This window comes from Sphaeramia orbicularis, chromosome 11 (assembly GCF_902148855.1).
Source record: "Sphaeramia orbicularis chromosome 11, fSphaOr1.1, whole genome shotgun sequence".
Lineage (NCBI taxonomy): Eukaryota > Metazoa > Chordata > Actinopteri > Kurtiformes > Apogonidae > Sphaeramia > Sphaeramia orbicularis.
The window spans coordinates 13,031,576-13,052,320 of record NC_043967.1 but is presented as its reverse complement, the minus strand read 5'-3'; the positions used below and the strand labels follow the sequence as shown (position 1 = coordinate 13,052,320).

Sequence of the window (20,745 nt, the reverse complement as noted above, 5' to 3'; positions counted from 1 at the left end):
TATTTTGACATCTGAATTTCTGATACCAAATGCCTGAGATCCAGACTATATCTTAGAAATAATAATAAAAAAAGAGAAGAGAAAGTAGAAATGTGAGGGTGTATTTCCATTACTTGAGTGCCACCGAGTGTTAGACAGTAAAACTACAGGTACAGATAGATAGATAGATAGATAGATAGATAGATAGATAGATAGATAGATAGATAGATAGATAGATAGATAGATAGATAGATAGATAGATAGATAGATAGATAGATAGATAGATAGATAGATAGATAGATAGATAGATAGAATTACTAATACTTGTGTTACAGTTGGGAAACAACACTAAAAACTATGAAAAATTCAAACTAAAAGTAAACTGAAATTAAACACCAAAGTGAAAGGCTAAAAAAGCAAAAGGAATTACATTAAAATATCTGGTGGGAAAATGTAGCCCTTTACTATGTATTTCACAAGTTTTTTTTCCAATATCTGTTGGGTAAAATCATAAAATAACTATTATAAAGTGAATGCACTGGACTGAAAAGTGCAATATTTCTATCTGAGGTGCTTCACTACTCTACTGCAGCTCCCTCTATTTTCTTTTTCCCTTCTTCAGTTCCTCTGTTTCAAAGATAAACTCCTGAGAAGAAAAAAAAAGATAACTTTCAAGGTTTATAGTCAAAGGTGAATTCTTCAGTCTACTCAAATGCAGTTCTGATATTTGTATTTGTAATTTCCTACCTTCATTTTAATACACATATGTAAACTCTCTGACTTTTCAAAACAGACTCATTAAGTTTTAATACATTCAAAGAGGATATGGATTATTACTATTTAGCCCACACCATGATAACACATAAAAAGAGTTATATTATTATTATTATTATTATTATTATTATTATTATTATTATTATTATTATTATTATTATTGTTATTATTTATTTTATTTAAGGTAAAATTACAAATTTATAAAGTATGATACCTTGGTATATCAATCACAACAAATAGCAAACAAACATAAAATCAACAAAACGGACAACAAAGGGAGACAGAACCTCAAAGAAAATTCATCATAGTGCATTTAGTTCTGTTGCTGACATGCCGAGCACATGAGAGTTAATGTTATTTTCAGTCTATTTTTTTTTTCTTTATTGGATTTGAGGTTAGAATGGTTCAGTAATCTTCACATTCTATTCATATGATGTGAGGTTCAGGTCACTTTTCCGCTAGAAATGTCCTTCAGTGACCCACTTTCTAATTTTAGAGACTGGGCACATTCACATCCTGTATGTTCTCACTTTTGGTGCAGTAGAGAAGTTGAATCAGTCGCTCTGCTTTATTTATTTTTTTAACATATGTATCTGCTCTGTTGGAATGAATAATGTGTGTGTGTGTGTGTGTGTGTGTGTGTGTATGTGTGTTTTTGTCACTTCTGCTCTGCAGCGTACATTGTCCTTGATCTGTGTATACGTCTGACTGCATTTCTTCTTCCATTCCTTGTCCTTTTGAACTGTCTGCTGAAAGGAATTCTCCAGAGCTTCCCTCCTGCTTCTTCAAGGCTCTCTTCAAGGACCTCAGATTGACCCCTCAGGTTCCAAGTGGCATTTTTTAGGCTTTATTTTCCCTTGTCTTAGAGCTGTTTTCCTGTTTTCAAGGATGTCTTCATTGATCTCATTAATGGATGAGTCGAGGGCATTTGTGAAATCCTCTACAACAGAGGTCTGGGGAGGCTGCAGGTTGCAAAGTCATGTATTTGTATTTGTGTTTGTATTTATTTATTTAGTTACAGGACAGTGTGTATTGGCATTAGTTACAAAGAACAAGATGCATGCACCAGATTTAGCAGAGAAGTTAATTTCCATCTGTTGTCCTGGACAAACGACTAACACAACAAACATCACTTAGATTACAAAGTCATAATATACTGGAAGAAAACTGACACATATAGGAAAGTCTGCTCAGATTGAAGGGCTTCATCCAAATTCATAAAATACATTCAATACATACAATACATTCTAAAAATACACTAACTTTCCTAGCGCAAGAATAAGATATAAAAGATAGAACGGGAAGAAGAGAAGAAGAGAAAGGGGGAAAAAAAGTAGCAAGAAGAATATATAAACAAATAGATAAATAAGATAATTGTGCAATTGCAAATTGCAAATGTGCTTCCATGTCTTCCTCTATATATAGAGTTTAAAGTATGGGCTGACCAAAGATTTTCAATCATATAATGTACAATTTTGCAAAAGTAAATAACTCCAAAACCTTTTAATATCCCTCACTTCCTGATTCTTCCTGATTTCACATCAGAATATTTAGGTTTAATTTCTGCCAGAAAAAACATAAACACAAATCAGAGAAATAATGTTACAACAAGAAAAAAAATCCACACAACCTGGAACACTGTTGAAACATGTGATGTTTATGTATTTATTAATCACAAAATGTTTCATGTGTTTATTCAGAGCACTGACAATTCATAGTGTCTGACATTGTGAAAGAAGTTCTTAGATCTTTACTACAAAAAGTGTACAAATACTCTGTCGTCAGTAAAATTCTACTTAAATGACAGTACAGTTAGTGTTAGCAGACAAATGTAGATTGTAGATAAAATAGAAGTAGAAGTCCCTGTGACTGATATTTGAACTAATGGGTCGGTTCTAAGGGGGCGTGTCATGGAGGTTGTCATGGTTATGTTATGTTGTTTTCCACGCCCACTCAGGACAAAGACTGCCCACATGGTCAGACATGTGCAATCGCGATGACCCATGATGCAATGCTCTGTACAATTTATTAGTCTCACTTAATTCAGAAAGGATCAATTGACTGAATGTAAGTGATACTATAATTTTTTTTTTTTTAAACCAAGTTACCTTAATGATAAAGACGTGAGTTGCTTCTGCTCTGAACCAGTGGTTCTCAACCGGGGGCCACACTGGGGGGCGTTTAGAATGAGAAAACTGAGAAGGGGGTACTCAGGCACAAATGGGGTGCATTAACGATTATTTTTGTACATCACATTATACATCACTCACTCCCCCCCTCCCGTGCAAAGATCCTATGTAAACAAGGTTGAGAAACACTGCTCTAAACAAATAATCCTTAATGCTTAAATTTTTGTGTTAAGATCAAATGTTTCGTTGCAATATGTTTTCTCAAATGAATTTAGTTGAACTGAATCGTCAGGTTTCACAATATGACAATAACAATAGTAAGTCTTTCCTCTCTGTGATGATGGCAACAATTAATCAGTGTGATGTGCAGATTTGTGAATAACAGTAGAAAAACCTTTTTTGCCTTTTGTTTTTCTTTATTTCAGATTTATTTCTGAGGCTAAAAGAAGAAAAGCAATTGAAGCAATTGAAAAGTTAGAATGCCATGACTCTTCAATTCAATTTTATTTGTAGAGCCCTATATCACAACAAGGTTGCCTCACAGGGCTTTATAGAATTAGTTGGATATGAGAACAAACAACAGTCAAGTAAACAGTAGATGAAGGAAATGGATTAATGTCCTAGGCATCCCCCGTCCGCAGACCCTCCTTCTCGGCAAGGAAAAAACTCCAAAACCCAGTGGGAAAAGAGAAACCTCGGAGAGAACCACAGTGAAGGAGAGACTCTAGTGTCTGACAGTACAACTACAGTTTATGTAGAAAAATCAGCTCTGCACAGGTAATACAGGGTGTCCATAAAGTCTCCCAATTTACACTTTAACTGATTTATTACAAAAGCAAACAAATAGACAGATCTATGGAAATTATTACAAAATGAAAAGTAGATACTGATGTATTTTTTTTGCCTCACATAATAAATCTCTATATGGGCACCATTAGTTCACTAGAAAAAATCTAATCCTACCAAGTTTATTTTTCTCATTTCTCGTTAAAATATCTCATCACACTTAAAATAAGACATAATCACCTAAAGAGTAGCTTTTCAGTGAAATATAAGAACTTATTTTTAGACAATAGATCTTGAAAATCTTATTTCAAGAAATCTTACAAGACAATTTTCACTTGTTCCACTGGCAGATTTTTTTTGCTTAATTCAAGATTTTTTTTTTTGCTTAATTGCTTAATTCAAAAAAAATAATCTGCCAATGGAACAAGTGAAAATTATCTTGGTAAGATTTAGATTTTTTCCAGTGTTGGATGAAGCACAGACGATAGTGGATTTGTTTCCATGTTGGCTGTATCACAGCCTCATCAATGGTTTCAATGGTATCAGTGATCTTTACTTCAGTTTGTTGATGTCTCATATCTTTGTTTGATACATGATGTCTGGAAATGTTTGATTTAATAGGAACCCACCAACATGTGGTCCCCAATGTGGTGTAACACCATCTACCTGGAAAATGATGGTTGGTTGAAGGTCATCCAGTTGTGGTGACACATATTCAGTTCAAAGGTCACGGTGAACATTTGCAGTAATTGATCTCTCATTGAAGAAAAATGGACCAATGATTGGATTGCACATGATCCCATAATGTCATTAAAAACTTTGGTAACCACTGAGGACATAGAACAAATCTGATTAACATATCTCATCAACTGCTTTTGTAATATATTTTCTTTAAATGTAAAGAGACTTTGTGGACACCCTGAACATCTTCATGTCTTGGATACTGTAAAATCATCTCATGTATGTTCATATTCAGACAATAGTGGGTTAAAAAGTGTCAAAGAACATATATAACTTGTGTGCATATGTAAGTCTGCAGTAGTGGATTATAATAAAACCATCAAAATGTCCATCGGCTAGAGAAGAGCCCCTGCTATCTGTGCAGCCTCAGTGAGAACATCCCCCGCTCGCCTTCTGTATTCCAGAGACAACTCCTTTGCCCTCGTCACTTCCTTCATGTTCTCTTTTAGGTTCTCATCCAGTCTCTGTTGCTCCTGGTAAGTTTGTACTGCTGCTTTTACTTGGTCAGCCATCTGGTCCTTGCTGCGGAGGAGCCAACCAATCAGCTCTTGAAGACTCGTACCTTTTGAGATGGTGGCCTTGGCACATTCTGAAGTGTTCTTCAGTTCATCAACAGCCATTTGCAGGTGTGAGGGAAGCGGCTCGCTCTCATCAGAGGTGTTTTCAGACTCAACTGGAACAACACAGAGGAAGAAGTCGTAGCCCTTCAACCTCAGGGTAACTCTGTATTTGGATCCTGTAATTGCAGTGAGATGAAGCTCAGGATTAAAAAAAGGGAAACAGGAAACACAGGCATGTTCTCTGCCACCGTGGCCTGTGTATTTGCTACTGACCGTGTTCGTCTCTGATCTTTCTCATGCATTCAGCTAAAGCCAGCGCACCGCTGTGTACACAACCACATCTCTGCTGCAAGTTGGATATGAGTCGGACCATGGTCTCGTAGCGATGTTGCTGCTCGTTGAAGGCCTCGGCCACATCCAAAAACCTCTGGTCCAGCTCTGGTACACCTACCCGCCTCATCACCAACCTGCCAGTCCGCCTCCCAGTCCCAGTACCTGGGAGAAAAAAAAATAAGCACAACACAAAAGACTCGCACACAAAAAAGCACCTGCTGGGTTGTTGTGTTGAGGGGGTTGTATGTTGTATTTCTACTGTACAATATTCAAAAAGGTCTTACAAATATCATTAAATTAGTAGAAAACAGAGTTCTGATGTTATGCCAAAGCTGTCTGTACTGAACTGTATAAATTTGAACTGAATTTTTTCACAGCCACAAGCTGACGTGTCTGTGACTATGAATGTCGCCACAAAGAAAGTGATCCAGTGATAAAAACAAGAAGCACAGTTGTTTTCACCACTGAACACAGCTCTAAATGAAAAGAATGGATTTTGGGTTTTCTTTCTATAGGTGAGTTACATTATGAGGCTTATGAAGGTATAAAGTTTTAATGTGATGTTATTATCTGTACTATGTTGCCGTTTGTTGATCCACGGTTCAGAATAAACTGTGACAGTTCTGACATAGTTTGGATGATTCCAAAGTGATATTTAGTTCAACTACTGACAACACAAACCATGCAGAAAAGAGAGGTGATTTGTGTTATGAGTGATATGGTTGAAACTATCAGCATAGAGGTAAGTGAGAGATAAAGTACCATTCTGTGACCGGGTCTGCCTAGCAGATTCAGCTCCATTCACTTCAGATGGTTGAGGCTGCAGGAGAGGCTGCCTCTAAAACAACAACAAGTTATGGAGGAAAATCAGTGTACATGATGTTCAAAAGGGGGCAAGGCAAAACAAAAAAGAATTTGCATGATATTATACTATTGTTGTAATAATAATATCTTGGACATACTTTTACATCCAAGGCTAAAATGACACAAAAGCTGTTTCAAGAAAAAAAAAAGTAACATGGTGAAATGATACAAAGCATAAAAGTGACTTGAAAAGAAACTTTAAGATGTTTTAACAGTTGAAAAGTAAATAAAAATGAAGATCTATAGCAGTTCATGGTACATTTATTGTACGTTTGAGGCACCTAATTTCTTCTTTGGGTCTCGAGTTGAAAAACCTTAGGAATTATTGTCTTTTAGAGCTTTTCCAGCACTTGAGGGTTACTCTGGCATTGAAACAACATCCGTATATGCAGTCATTCAGAACGTCTTGAGGTCTTTATGGAAAAAAACAGAGTTGTAAGGTTTTGTTCATGCAGTCCAGTGGCATTTCTACAACATGTACTTTACATAAACTGGGAAAAAGGGTCAAAAGAGGTCTTCACAGACTATATTGGGTGAGGCTCTGACATTATTTTCCTCCCAGATTAATTTATTTTTTGTTAGTCCATTTGTTTGTGTTTTGTTTTTTCACTCTTTTCAATTCCTGACAATCTAGTGAGCTGTATATATATTATAAAAACAATCTGACAGTTTTTTTTTTTTTTTCAAAATTAAAAAAAAAGGTCTAGGAGCATAGTATGAAGGATTCCCATACCCCATTTTATGTAAATAGATTCAACAAAAGATCCATAAAATATTTTTAAATAATTTATTGTCATATCATGTACTCTACCTCATGCACAACAGGAGCAAAACCAGTGTTCAAATACAACAAAACTGTGCGGGTCTTAAAAGTACTGGTATTAAGAACATAATGAGAATATTTGTCTAAAAAATAAGATAAGAGATGTAGTAGAGTAGAAGAATAAAACAATTCAGTTATGGTCAAATTATTATATTTTCACTGCCACCATTGCTTGTAGTAGATCCATCCTAACACAGACCTATGTAATGATTCAGTTATAAACTCAATATCTGACATTTTTGCTTTGTTTTAAGAGGTATAGCTTCCCTTATAACAATAAATAAATGTAGGATATTATGCATTATATTCTATTAAGGCTCTATAAAAAATACAGTCGTTACTTCACAACTTTATGCACAGTGGGTTTAGTCCACTTAACTTCACCATCCACTTCCTCCATTACCTGCGGCTTAGTTAAACCAATACAAATGGAACAATGTGTAAAACTATGCGAATAAATTCCTGACAAACTTTTTTTTAGTGTCAGTATGTAGTGTGCACGGCTGAGTAAAAACCAAACGCATACCTCATTCCCGGAGTTTTCACTGGAGATGCAACAACAGCAGAGAAAACGAATCATTTTGTGCAGTTCCTCTGTCTCACTTGCTTTTCAGGTCAGTAATTTATGACAATGTGTCTACAGTCCGCATTCCACATGACGTCAGAGTCATGCGACTATTGAATAATAATAATAGAAAAACTTCCTGGTCATGTGTGAACATTACTGATAACAACCTGGCAGACAGGTGCGCCCACAGGTGCAGGGTTTGTTTTTTTTCCCCCTCAACTTTATCGATCAAAATCTGGACATACATTCGACAGAATTCCATAGAGAAACGCTTTTCTTTTTTTTTTTTTTTCCCAGACAACAACAACAACATCAAAGTTATGCTGAACAGTATTTGTAAAGAACATTGTACATAATAATAATAATAATAATAATAATAATAATAATAATAATAATAATAATAATAATAAAATTAAATAAATAACAAAAAATAAAGTCAGCGGTCTAATCGGGTATCAATACATTCAAATTTTCACAAACAGTCATGGCTTGTTTGGGTTTTACATATTTCAGTGTTTGTTTGTTTTTTAAGTTTGTCATTTCATTTATGTAACCTAAGAACGGTGGGTGGTTCTTCATTACGACGGCGTGTTAGGGTCACTATGAGAATAAAGTCGTAGTTAAAAAAAACAAAACAAAATAAAATAAAAAAATAAAAAAAAAACTCATTATTTAACGAGAGTAAAGTCTTAGTTAAAAAAATTCACTATAACGAGAATAAAGTCGTTATTTAACGAGAATAAAGTCGTAGTTAAAAAAAAAAAACCTCATTATTTAACGAGAATAATGTCGTAGTTTAAAAAAAATCACTGTAACGAGAATAATGTCGTAGTTTAAAAAAAATCACTGTAACGAGAATAAAGTCGTAGTTAAAAAAAAACAAAACAAACAAAAAACCCAACAAAACTCATTATTTAACGAGAATAAAGTCGTAGTTAAAAAAAAAATCACTATAACGAGAATAAAGTCGTTATTTAACGAGAATAAAGTCGTAGTTTAAAAAAAACCTCATTATTTAACGAGAATAATGCAGTAGTTTAAAAAAAAAAAACACTATAACGAGAATAAAGTAGTTTTTAAAAAAATCATTATTTAACAAGAATAAATTAACGAGAATGAAGTCGTAGTTAAAAAAAACCCTCATTATTTAACGACAATAAAGTCATTATTTAACGAGAATAAAGTCTTAGTTTAAAAAAAAAATCACTATAACGAGAATAAAGTCATTATTTAACGAGAATAAAGTCTTAGTTTAAAAAAAAATCACTATAACGAGAATAAAGTCGTTATTTAAGGAGAATAAAGTCGTAGTTTTAAAAAAAAATCACTACTTAACGAGAATAAAGTCATTATTTAACGAGAATAAAGTTGTAGTTAAAAAAAAAAAATCACTATTTAACGAGAATAAAGTCGTTATTTAATGAGAATAAAGTAGTTTTAAAACACTCATTATTTAACGAGAATAAAAACCTTCATTAACGAGAATAAAATCATTATTTAATGAGAATTCTCGTTAAATAACGACTTTATTTTCATAATGACAAGCGTTTTTATTTTCTTATGTGGCCCTAATATGCCGTCGTACTACATAAATCTGCATCTGTGGATAAATTGTAAAGTGTTGTACATAATTTCTCTTTTTTTGTTTTTCATTGTAACTCTTAGTTTAACCCATAGGTGTAGGTAAACTGTGTTGTGTTCGCCTCCTGCAGGTATGTGGTAGTTAATACCAAAAAACGACTGGAATAATATTCTGCTATTTTGTTTAATAATTCAGCTCCAAACACAACTCTTAATTTCCAAAATCCTAATCTCAGCGTTTACAAACTGTAAAAGAAAGTGTCAGTGAGTAAACAAGGTAAATGTGTAATTTGTTCGATGTGTCATCAGAGGGCGACAGCGGGCTGATGGCGCCACTACACTACTGAAGCAGAGAAGAAGAAAAAGAAGCAGATTTTAGTTGTAGAAGAAGAAAAAAAAAAAGACCCTCGTCGAAACAAAGAGGCTGGAGTAAGTGACCCGGTGGAACTGAACAGGTAACAATAATAACAATAATAAGCCCGGCATGACTGGGATGGCCTCACCAGAGAAAGCGTCCAGCTCCAAGAAGAAAAGCGAGAGGAAATGTGTGTCAAAAGAGGAGTACAGACAGCTGTCCAGCATCATGGGGGTCATGAACAACCTGAGGAAACAGGTGAGTGAGGGGCTTGGACAATGAGTGGGTGGAGCTGGCACTACATTATCATACAAACTGACAGATAATTGTGTCCTTTTCTGTTCATTTTATACCACTGGTGTAGTATCTACCTAATAATAGTTCATTCATTCACATGCAGTTCATCTAATGAAAGGGAGGAGCCATTTATCGACCTTGAAGATTAAAACACATCAAATATCACACATTTGTTTGCATTTAAACCTTTCTAAATAGTAAAATACACACATGCATTCAACTGACACTGTAAATGATGTGGAAATATGGGTGAAAATACATGTATGTTAGATTTATCCACCTGTGATTGGAGAGGATTATATGAATTCTACAAAAGTATTAGGAGACAGCCCCAGTTGTGGGATAACTATGCAAATGTATGTGATGAAACCTGTCCTAACACCTGACCCACTGTGTGGTTTATGCAGGGTACCCTCTGTGATGTGACCCTGGTGGTTCAGGGGAAGCACTTTCCTGCACACAGAGTCGTCCTAGCTGCTGCCAGTCACTTCTTCAGCCTCATGTTCACCAGTAAGTGAGCACTGGTTCAACATACCTGAGTGTAATAGACTGCAGTACACTTATTTTGTGCTGTGGGGTAATGACCTGTGCTGCTGCGTCCCTAGAAATACAAAAGATTGAGTAATATGTAAATAAGCCCATATTTATGAAGTTTAGAAGACTGATCACATCCAGGGAACAGATGTGCAGAGCTGTGTAGAAATTCTTCATGATTATACTTCTGTAGATGTTTCAGGTCCTGTACTTTTCTTGGACATTTATTTTTCTGCATATATAGGTATTATTATGATCATTTATTTGTGCTGAATTACAAACCATGATGATTTTGTGATAAAGCCGTGCATCTTTTACGTCATTAAGATGTCAGTGACGCTTTGACCGATCATTTCTTTTGCTCTCACTTGCAGCCAGAATGATAGAGTCCATGTCCCATGAGGTGGAGCTCAGGTGTGCCGAGCCTGAGATCGTTGAGCTATTGATTGAATTTATCTACACAGCACGGTAAAAAAAAAAAAAAAAAAAAAATACTGGCCAAAACTAGAACATAGCAGTACAACATACAAGTCATTTTGAGATGTACAACTCTACATGGATTGTACATACAGCTGTGGGCTCCAGTACCAGCCCCACTGTCATCATTAATGGTAAAGTATGTGTATGTGTGTATTTGTTAAAGGATCTCAGTGAACAGCAGTAATGTCCAGTCTTTGCTTGATGCTGCCAACCAGTACCAGATTGAGCCAGTGAAGAAGATGTGTGTGGAGTTCCTCAAAGGACAGATTGATGCTACAAATTGCCTGGGTGAGAACAGCTTTAAAACACATTTGAGTTAACGGTACTTTTTACTGAGCTGTTTGATGCTCCATTTATCGAGTCACAACTATCAGTAATGCATTAATAATGATAAAATGATAAACTGGTCAATCATTGGGAAGACAAACTTTACAGTGCTGCTTGTTGTAGCTGTTTAGGTAATAGTTTGGTATGGTGTAAATATCATGATGAACACTACAAACAAAAAAATTAAGGATTTTTTAAATTTTTGGGCAATTTTTTTCAGTTGAGATTCTTGCACAGCGCTTTTTACTTTTTTGTGTGTGAACTGAATTGAAACATTTTTTTAATGACCAGACATAGTTTTATTTACAAATGGCAAAAATGACCAAAAAAAAAATAGTTATCCTTAAAGGTGCTGGAGACATTTCTGACCAATTTTTCATCACATCTGTCAAACCTCAGTCATAGTCTAAGTATCACGAATCTGTAAGTCTTTCTGTCATTACTCACCTGAATCTCTTGCATTACGGTGAACAATTTTGAAGTGTCATCCACCATAAACAAACCATGTGTTTACAAACAGAGCCAGGAGGTCACTTGGGCCTCTTTGGAATTTTGTTGTGACGTGCATTGTGGGAAACAGAGGTTCGCGCAGCCGCCTGACAGCAGCAGTGGCAGCGCGACCATATGATATTATATGGATGAAACAAACACGCGGAAACAGATGGAGGAATATGCATAGAAGGAAGGGAGTTGTTGCCGCTGTAAGATGGCTGTGTCAGCCTTCGCTTCCCACAATGCACGTCGCAACAAAATTCCGAAGATGCCCTAATTACCTCCTGGCTCGTTTGTAAACACATGGTTTGTTTATGGTGGATGACACTTCAAAATTGTTCATCGTAATGCAAGAGATTCAGGTGAGTAATCACAGAAAGACTAACAGATTCATGATACTTAGGCTATGACTGAGGTTTTACACATTTGATGAAAAATTGGTCACAAAAGTCTCCAGCACCTTTAACTCTTTGTTTGTAGTGTATGTACATTTTAATCACTAAATCCTTGTCCTGTCCATCTGCAGGTATTTCATCTTTAGCAGACTGTATGGACTGTCCAGAGCTGAAGGCAGCAGCTGAGGACTTTTCCCAGCTCCACTTTACTGAGGTCTACAAACTAGACGAGTTCCTACAACTGGATGTGCAACAGCTCACACATCTGCTGCACCAGGACAAACTCACAGTCCGTGCTGAGGCCCAGGTAATCTAGTATATCTATACAATGATCTGTGATAATGTTTTGGACTTCTTGTGTAATTTAAATAATTTAAGAGGAATTAGTCCCCTGTGTCCTAGCAGCACAACACTCAAATAAAAGGCATTTGCCAAAAAAATTGTTTTAGTTGTTTACACAGAAGTATGGGTTAAGCACACTGAGCTGTTGGAAATACTGATAAATGGTTTAGCTGGAAAAAAGACTATTGGTATGTATTGTGTGAATTTATGTTTAAATGTGAATGTAAATCACAAATAAGGACATAAATCATTCAACTTAAACACTTTTCCTGCTAGTAACCACTAGGGCAGTGGTTCCCAACCTTTTTTGTCTCATGACCCCATTTTAACATCACAAATTTCTGGCAACCCCAGACATTCAAAACGGAGACATGTTTTTGCTAAAATTAATTTGTTTCTGATCATGTAATAGTTTGCTATACTATGTTGCAAATAAATGTTAATTTTAAATGGCATTTAGTCTATATAATGTATATTATTCTGGACAGAGGCAGAAAAGCCAGGTGTAGATTACTGCACAAAGTGAGAATTTGGTTTTCCTTGGTCAGGATATGTACAGTCAGTCCAGCTTGGATTTACAATTAGTTACTTTACATTTCTCCAAGTATGAATTATGAAAGAGCTGCAGCATCTTAAACTGGCCGCAATGAACATTTGAAAGATAAACAGTACCACAGTGCTTCAGTTTCAGCTTAAGAGTTTGTCATGTCTTTTATGTATTGGGATTGTCTCTCTCAACTCACCATATATTGTTTTAGTATTTTTATTTTTATCAATTATGAGAAATTTCAGATGACCCCATTTGAATTCCAGGCGACCCCATGTGGGGTCTTCACCCCAAGGTTGAAAAACACTGCACTAGAGTATGAGCTACGTCTTCTGAGGCCTAAACTTACTAAAGCTATGCTCATTAAAATAGTTAGCATCTATACACCTATTTCCCATTCCATATTCCCACTAGTTGGTGTTTTAATGTATAGAATGATGACACAGGTAATGCATATGCCTGTGCACCACTCAGTGTAACATGACACAGGCTGGCACTGTGTCATACATATATTCAGTCAAGCATACATTGTATTTCATGCAAGCAAAAAGTCGCCATGTAAATGTTACCATACAGTGAATGCACAAAAATGAAAAATAATCTAAACTTTTAACACAATTGAATAGTACATAGACTAATATCATTGTTGCTGTTGTGAAATTATTGTTACCCAACAATCAGAGAACAAAACTTCCATATATGTGGGTTTGTTTTGTGTTTAGATATATGATGCTGCAGTGCGCTGGCTGAAGTACGATGTGTGTAACAGACAGCAGTACATGGTGGAGGTGCTGGGGTGTGTTCGCTTCCCCTTGGTCTCCAAAACCTTCCTGTCCAAGACTGTGCAGGCTGAGCCCCTCATCCAGGACAACCCACAGTGCCTCAAGATGGTCATCAGTGAGTAGAAACTCTTTGTAGCTGACTGGCCAATAGGCCATGAGATATTTTGAAGGCGCTGTGTCTGTCATCATCTTCAAAACTAGTGGTTGGATTTGTTTCAAATTTTATATGTATCTTCCAAGGGACAATGTCTGCAAAGTTTTTTTCATAGATCTGAAAATTTTAGATCTTTGAATTTTTGGTGAATTTTTGAAATATTACAAATTTGGCTTTACTTACAATGGGCTATATTTTGATGGCTTATAACATGGATATCAGTATAGTTACTATTGAGCACTGATAGGAAGTCATATATGGATTTCCATTTAATTTACTGAGTTCTCCTCCAGTGAAAGTACCACCCGCTTCTATTGGGAGGTTGATCCCCTGTATCCACACCACAGGACTCTAACATAGCAGCAGAACCTGACAACCTCACAAATTCAACTTGCTATTGATTCTTGATAAAACATGCCGGTGTCATACAGAGACATTGGTCCTATTTTTTTGTTTTTTTTTCCGCACCAATAAAACTATGCTAAATTTGCAGCCTGCTTCAAAAAAATAAATTTGATCTAAACTCAATCATTCCAGAAGTGTCTTATCTATATTCATTTAGATACATGAACACCTACAAAAGCCTATGATTTGCCACAGGTGGAATGCGTTATCATCTGCTGTCCCTCGAGGACCGTGAGGACTTGGGAGAAAGCAGTCGACCACGACGCAAGAAACATGATTATCGCATCGCTCTGTTTGGAGGCTCACAGCCACTGTCCTGCCGCTACTTCAACCCCAAGGTACCTAACCCACTAGGGCAGTGAAGTCAGTGAAGACCATAAAGGAATGGATTCATAAACTGTGGTCTACTTTAATGTCATTTGGCACTGGTTAAGTTTGATCTTTCCTCCAGGACTCCAGCTGGACAGATATCCGCTGCCCCTTTGAGAAGCGCCGGGATGCAACAGCTGTCTTCTGGGACAATGTGGTCTACATCCTGGGTGGCTCACAACTCTTCCCCATCAAGCGAATGGACTGCTACAATGTCCTGAAAGACAGCTGGTACTCAAAGCTGGGTCCACCGACGCCTCGTGATAGTCTGGCTGCCTGTGCTGCTCAGGGAAAGATCTACACGTCTGGGGGGTCGGAAGTCGGTGAGCACAGGGAAGGAGAGCAGGGTTCAAAACCTGGGATTAGGAGGATTATGTAACTGGTGGGGATTTAGTTTAGTTTAGTTATTTATTTTATTTCATTCATAAAAGAAAAGACAGACACAGAGAAAGAAAATCTACTCTAACATACTGGGAAAATGTCCAGATGATGAATAAAAAGCAGAAAGTACAAGAAGAATTGTGATTATTTTTATCGATTACTTTTATTTGTTATGAAACATGTGCAGAAAAGCTACATTTCCAAACATTTAGTCATGCTGTGTGTCTGCAGGCAGCTCAGCTCTGGACCTTTTCGAGTGCTACGACACAAGGACAGAGTCATGGCAGGTGAAAAACAGCATGCTGATGGCCCGCTGCAGCCACGGATCAGTGGAGGCCAACGGGCTTATTTATGTCTGCGGAGGAACGGTGGGCAACAATGTCTCTGGCAGGGTCCTCAACAACTGTGAGGTCTACGACCCCAGCACACAACAGTGAGTCACATAAATGCACACTAGAACTCACAGGCTATGTTCAGACTGCAGGCAAATGTGGCCCAAATCCAATTTTTTTGCCCATCTGTGTAGTTTGAATAGCACAAATCTGATTTTTTTTCAAATCCGACCCAGGCCACTTTCATATGTGGTCCTAAATCCGATATGTATCCAATATTTTGCAATGTGACTTCAGTCTGATTGGCCAGGTCACATTTATCTGACCTTTACGCCATTGAAATGGGACAAACTTCACAATTCCAAGTCCCAGGAGTATTACTTCCATAAACACAGTGCTTGCCTGCGTGGTCACGTATTACATCAGGACCTCTTTTGCACATGCGAGTCACTTCAGGGTCACATTCAGTTCATAATCAAAACTGATAGAAGTCACATTTAATATGTAATATGAACAAGCACACCAAAAAATCCGAATTGTTGTGCATTAAGACCTGCTGTCTGAATGTAGCCATACTCCATGTTTCTTGTTATGTTACTGTAGAAGCCCTGAGTAGCTCCTTCAGCATTAGACTTTAACATCCTCAGTGTAAGAAGGAAGGAGTGATACCACAGGTCATACCTCCCCACAGCCATCAGACTATACAACAGTCCTGAGTAAACCCCCCCCCCCCCCCCCATATCACACCATGTGCATGTGCAACCACTATGTACATATGTAAACAGGGTGCTTTCGCAGGTCTGGAAAGTCTTAAAAAGTATGGAATTTTGAAACTCTGTTTTGCAGACCTTGAAAAGTCTGGAATATTGTATGTCCTACTATAACGGACGTTTCTGTGTCTGGCGCGTGTGTCCGATCGATGTCCCGATGTTGCAGCACGGGAGGGCATACGGGTGCAATGCCGCTGTTGCACCACGTACTGCGTATCACGTATCGTACAATGGCACCAGGGGTACAATGCCGCTAGTCTTGATAAAGTATGGAAAAAAGTTTCTCTCATAGTTGACTTTAGAGAATGCTCAAAGGCACATAATCTTGTAAAATAAGAAATACATGAGGAAAGCATATAAAAATTAGATATGATTTCACTAACTGGTCAGTACTGGAATGATTCTAGTGAAACTTGTTTGTGTGATATCCATGCACTTTTATGATTTTCATATGTTTTGAAAAGGTTTCTGTCAGTAAATTATAATTTACTGTGAATTATGCATTCATTACTAATTCATACATTTATTAAAATGACCTTTTCTACTGCACACAACAGGTACAATCTCAACCTCAAAAGTGGGCACACAAGTATAAAAGTACATAAAGTCAAGGTCTGGGGGAAAAAATAGCTGTTTGAAAAAAGTTTGGAATTTTTATTTGGATAAAGAGCAAGCACCCTGTGTAAATTATATTTGATTTAAATTCTAATTCTATATTTATATCAAAACAAAATGTCTTATTTTTCTCTTTACATTTAAATTTTCACTCATTTATATTTTTTTCTACCTGTCTTTTTCTCTGCACTTGTTGTAGGCTGCTGTTGTTAACTGTGAAATGGGATTTATCTTATCTTTTCTTTTCTTATCTTATCTTATCATCTTATCTTTTCTTATCCTTGTACATCTTACTCAATGAGCTCGTGTGTTTTCTTTGGCCCTGTTCACACGTGAAATTAATGTATCCTGAGTGATTCGTTCACAAGTGGGCAGCTGTCATGCCAAGTGTGAACTCACTCAGGATGTGTTAAGATCACATCACTCAGAGGCAATGAGGATGCATTGAAATCTAGTTCCTGGGATACATTTGGAGATGGTCTGGGATGTATTTTTCCAAACTGTTTGAGCAGTGTGAACACAAATGCAGCTTGTAACAGATTCAAGGAGTGCCTGTTCAGCTGACATCCTCAGTGGGACATACTGGTGACATCATTAAATGCTCCATACAACCAACACAGCATCATAGTCAAAGCATTTAATTAGTAAATCTGCATCAGATTAACAATAAAAAGAATAATTTTTCCACAAAGTCAATAATTCCAGTTCAAAAATCAATTGTTAGTTATCGGCAACTATCTCAGCTATAGTTTTCTCAATACTGATGTAAAATGCTGCATCTGTGCCAGTTTATTTGCCAGCTGAATTAATTGAACTGTCTCCTAAATTTTGACAAAGGTTTGGGTCGTGCAATAAGCCAAGCCTGTTTGGTTCTTAATGTCAGAGCTCACCTCTTCATGTTCAAATGTTCCACCTCTGATACTCTTTGCAATGGAACTGTTGTTAAATCCTTATATTAGTTCCACCCCAGAGAAATTCGACTGGGTCAAAGAAATGCAGAATAACTAAGTTAGATAGACAGGCGGACAGACGAGGTTTTTTCCCCCGATTCAAGGGTTCAGCAAGACCTTTCTCCACAATTAATACTGTGCTTTATTGAAGTATGTGGGTTCTTATTGTATCTTCTGAATGTGTTTTTGTCTTTAGATGGAGGGAGCTGTGTGGGATGAGAGAAGCCAGGAAGAACCATGGGCTGGTGGTGGTCAATAACAGGATCTACGCTGTTGGAGGGCAGGGGGCACTGGGTAATAATGTTTAGATAACATTAGTAAAGATGGACTCAAAATGTGACAATAATATTCACTGTAATAGCTGTAGGGCTTGGTGATAGTAAGAATATATTGGCAGTCATTGTGCTGTTGTTTCAGAATGGAGATATATAAAAACTCAGTACTGTGCACTTATCCCAGGTGGACTGGACTCAGTGGAGTACTATGACATTGCCACTAATGAGTGGCGGGCTGCCTCACCCATGCCGTGGCGAGGTGTAACTGTGAAATGTGCAGCTGTGGGTGAGGTCATCTATGTGCTGGCAGGGTTTCAAGGAGTGGGGCGTCTCGGTCACGTCTTGGAGTATCACACCGATACTGACAGGTTAGTGTATTTAAGGGAAAATTAATGAAATTAATGAAAAAAATAATTTAAATTAATAACATTTGTAGACAAGTTGATGAAAATTCAGCTAAGTGATTAAGTGAATGAGGAGAGTGAGAGAAATGAGTAAAACATTTTCAGATTATTTCATAGTTTTATGATTATTTTCTGATTATTTCATAGATTATTTCAGTCCTCTGCTGCTACTTACCTGCTGTTTATACTGTTTTTACCACTGTATATTGTATTATAGTGTGTTGATATTTTATCTTTTATCTATATTTATCTACCCGCCTAAATTTTGTTATGTGTACACATGACAATAAAGACGCTTGAATCTTGAATAGTGGATCTAAAGGCTCTAAAACACAAATATATACACCCTCATCTTCATGCAACTGACTGCTGCGGGTGAGATATGTGTGTGAAACAAGCCAAGAGTCTTAACTGCTACTGTGTGTGCATTGCTCTGAATCTGGTCATGTAGCATGTGCAAGCACACTTAGCAACTGCAACCAGAGTTAATCCATAATTATAGGGTTCCTTTAGCTGGCTAGAGGTACAACCTCACTGCTAGGTCCACACCCAGAAATGCTGCAAAACAGAAAAAAACAAGAGGAAAACAGAAAAATATATGCAGTGTCTCTACAGGTAAATACACCCTCACACACCTGAAAAGGATTATTATTTTATGAGTCTATGGATCTGAAACATACCATATTTAGCCTTTTAATGATAGAAAAAGTTCATTGTTTTTTGTGGTTCTTTTATTCAGATACGCTTTTACATTCAGTGTTTCATTTTACTTCTAAAATGATTCTTTCTTGTGTGTATTCAGGTGGGTCACTTGCAGCAAAGTGCGAGCATTTCCTGTCACCAGCTGCCTTATCTGTGTGGTCGACACGTGTGGAGTCAACGAGGATGAGGATATGGACCTCATCGACTCTCAGACACACCCTGCACCCGTGGCCTCTTCATCTGCCTCAGCTGCCTCACCATCAGCGTCCTCGTAGGACACGAGGAGGACTTTGTCTAAATTCAGTTGTAACTTCAACTGTGCCAAATACCCTCTTATGTGTAGGAGGACATAATTACAGAAATGGTATATAATATTCGTAATTGTTTTCATGAATGTATAGACAAAACAAAATATCTTTGTTTTCATTACCTTATAGAACTGTTTCTATTGTAGATCTGCAAAGAATTTCTCCTTTTTTTAACAAGTGACTTCCAGTGTTCAGGTGCATTACTGTTGCCTCCTATGTTTTACTGTGGGAGTGGAGGGGCATTAAGTGACAATCTGAAATACATTTTTAAAAATCTGAAGCATTATTTAACTCCTTGATCACTATTTTTCCAGAACTGTGATTATTTTTGTTTTTGTAATTTGTTAGTTGTGTACTGTTACAGCATGTAAAATATGCACATTTTATTAGTTGAATCTGTCATGTTGTTTATAAGAGAAGTGCTTCTGTAATGCATAATATGTTTTTAGAGGATGAATAAACATTTGTTCTCTGTGATATGTTTATACATTTATATTTGATCATACCCACCGCACTGAATAATTCCACTAAGTTATGAATACAGGGTGGGGAAGCAAAATTTACAATATTTTGAGGCAGGGATTGAAAGACAGTGTATGACCAATTAGTTTATTGAGAGTCATGAGAATTTATTTGCCACAAGAAAATTTACACAATAGAAAATGTTTTTATTCTGTGTCCTCCTTCTTTCTCAATAACTGCCTTCACACGCTTCCTGAAACTTGCGCAATTGTTCCTCAAATATTCAGGTGACAACTTCTCCCATTGTTCTTTAATAGTATCTTCCAGACTTTCTCGTAATAGTTTTGCTCATATTCATTCTCTTCTTTCCATTATAAACAGTCTTTATGGACACTCCAACTATTTTTGAAATCTCCTTTGGTGTGACGAGTGCATTCAGCAAATCACACACTCTTTGACGTTTGCTTTCCTGATTACTCATATGGGCAAAAGTTTCTGAAAAGGTATGGATAATAGTGTTAGGTATGATTATGACATCAATATATGTTTGGTTTCAAAACAATTGACGTAGTGCCTGCTGAGAAAAAACAACTAAATGTTCATTGTAAATTTTGCTTCCCCACCCTGTAGATTCAAAGCAACATTGTTACTTGGGGAGGACTGGATGTCACTTCAGTGCCAAGCAGGTTTTATATGACAAAAAATAACGTAGAGCTTGTCTAAATCTCAAATCTTAAGTTTTTGTGTTTAAAAATCTGGAAAACGCATCATACATGGGTGATTTACAAATTAAATCTGGATTGTTTTCCAAATCAAGAGGAAATTAAACAATGCTGAATATTTTTATGCAGCATGTGTGATTTCCAGAATGATAGCTGACTGAATTCCAAAGAAAATCCAAAAAATGTCCATAAATCCTTTATCCCCCA

General features: G+C 36.7%; 2 protein-coding genes across 3 annotated transcripts; one reads left to right on the top strand and one right to left on the bottom strand.

Annotated features, from left to right (window-relative positions):
* Positions 1–4,564: 4,564 nt before the first annotated feature.
* On the bottom strand, positions 4,565–7,611 carry LOC115428747 (uncharacterized). Of its 2 annotated transcripts, none has more exons than XM_030147958.1 (4): positions 7,516–7,611; positions 6,062–6,140; positions 5,243–5,467; positions 4,565–5,145 (listed from the first exon to the last, which is right to left on the bottom strand). In XM_030147958.1, the coding sequence occupies exons 1-4, from the start codon at positions 7,567–7,569 to the stop codon at positions 4,745–4,747; spliced, it is 759 nt and encodes a 252-aa protein (XP_030003818.1). In that variant the 5' UTR covers positions 7,570–7,611; the 3' UTR covers positions 4,565–4,744. The 2 variants fall into 2 exon arrangements, with proteins under 2 accessions (XP_030003818.1, XP_030003819.1); XM_030147959.1 differs by having other exon boundaries at positions 5,243–5,464; positions 6,065–6,140.
* Positions 7,612–9,505: 1,894 nt separating this feature from the next.
* Positions 9,506–19,831, top strand: klhl7 (kelch-like family member 7). Its single transcript, XM_030148193.1, has 12 exons — positions 9,506–9,751; positions 10,198–10,300; positions 10,699–10,792; positions 10,968–11,092; positions 12,150–12,325; positions 13,630–13,804; positions 14,444–14,586; positions 14,700–14,940; positions 15,230–15,431; positions 17,862–17,959; positions 18,125–18,308; positions 19,147–19,831. Exons 1-12 carry the CDS (start codon positions 9,623–9,625, stop codon positions 19,319–19,321), a joined length of 1,845 nt encoding a protein of 614 aa, XP_030004053.1. The 5' UTR covers positions 9,506–9,622; the 3' UTR covers positions 19,322–19,831.
* Positions 19,832–20,745: the final 914 nt, after the last annotated feature.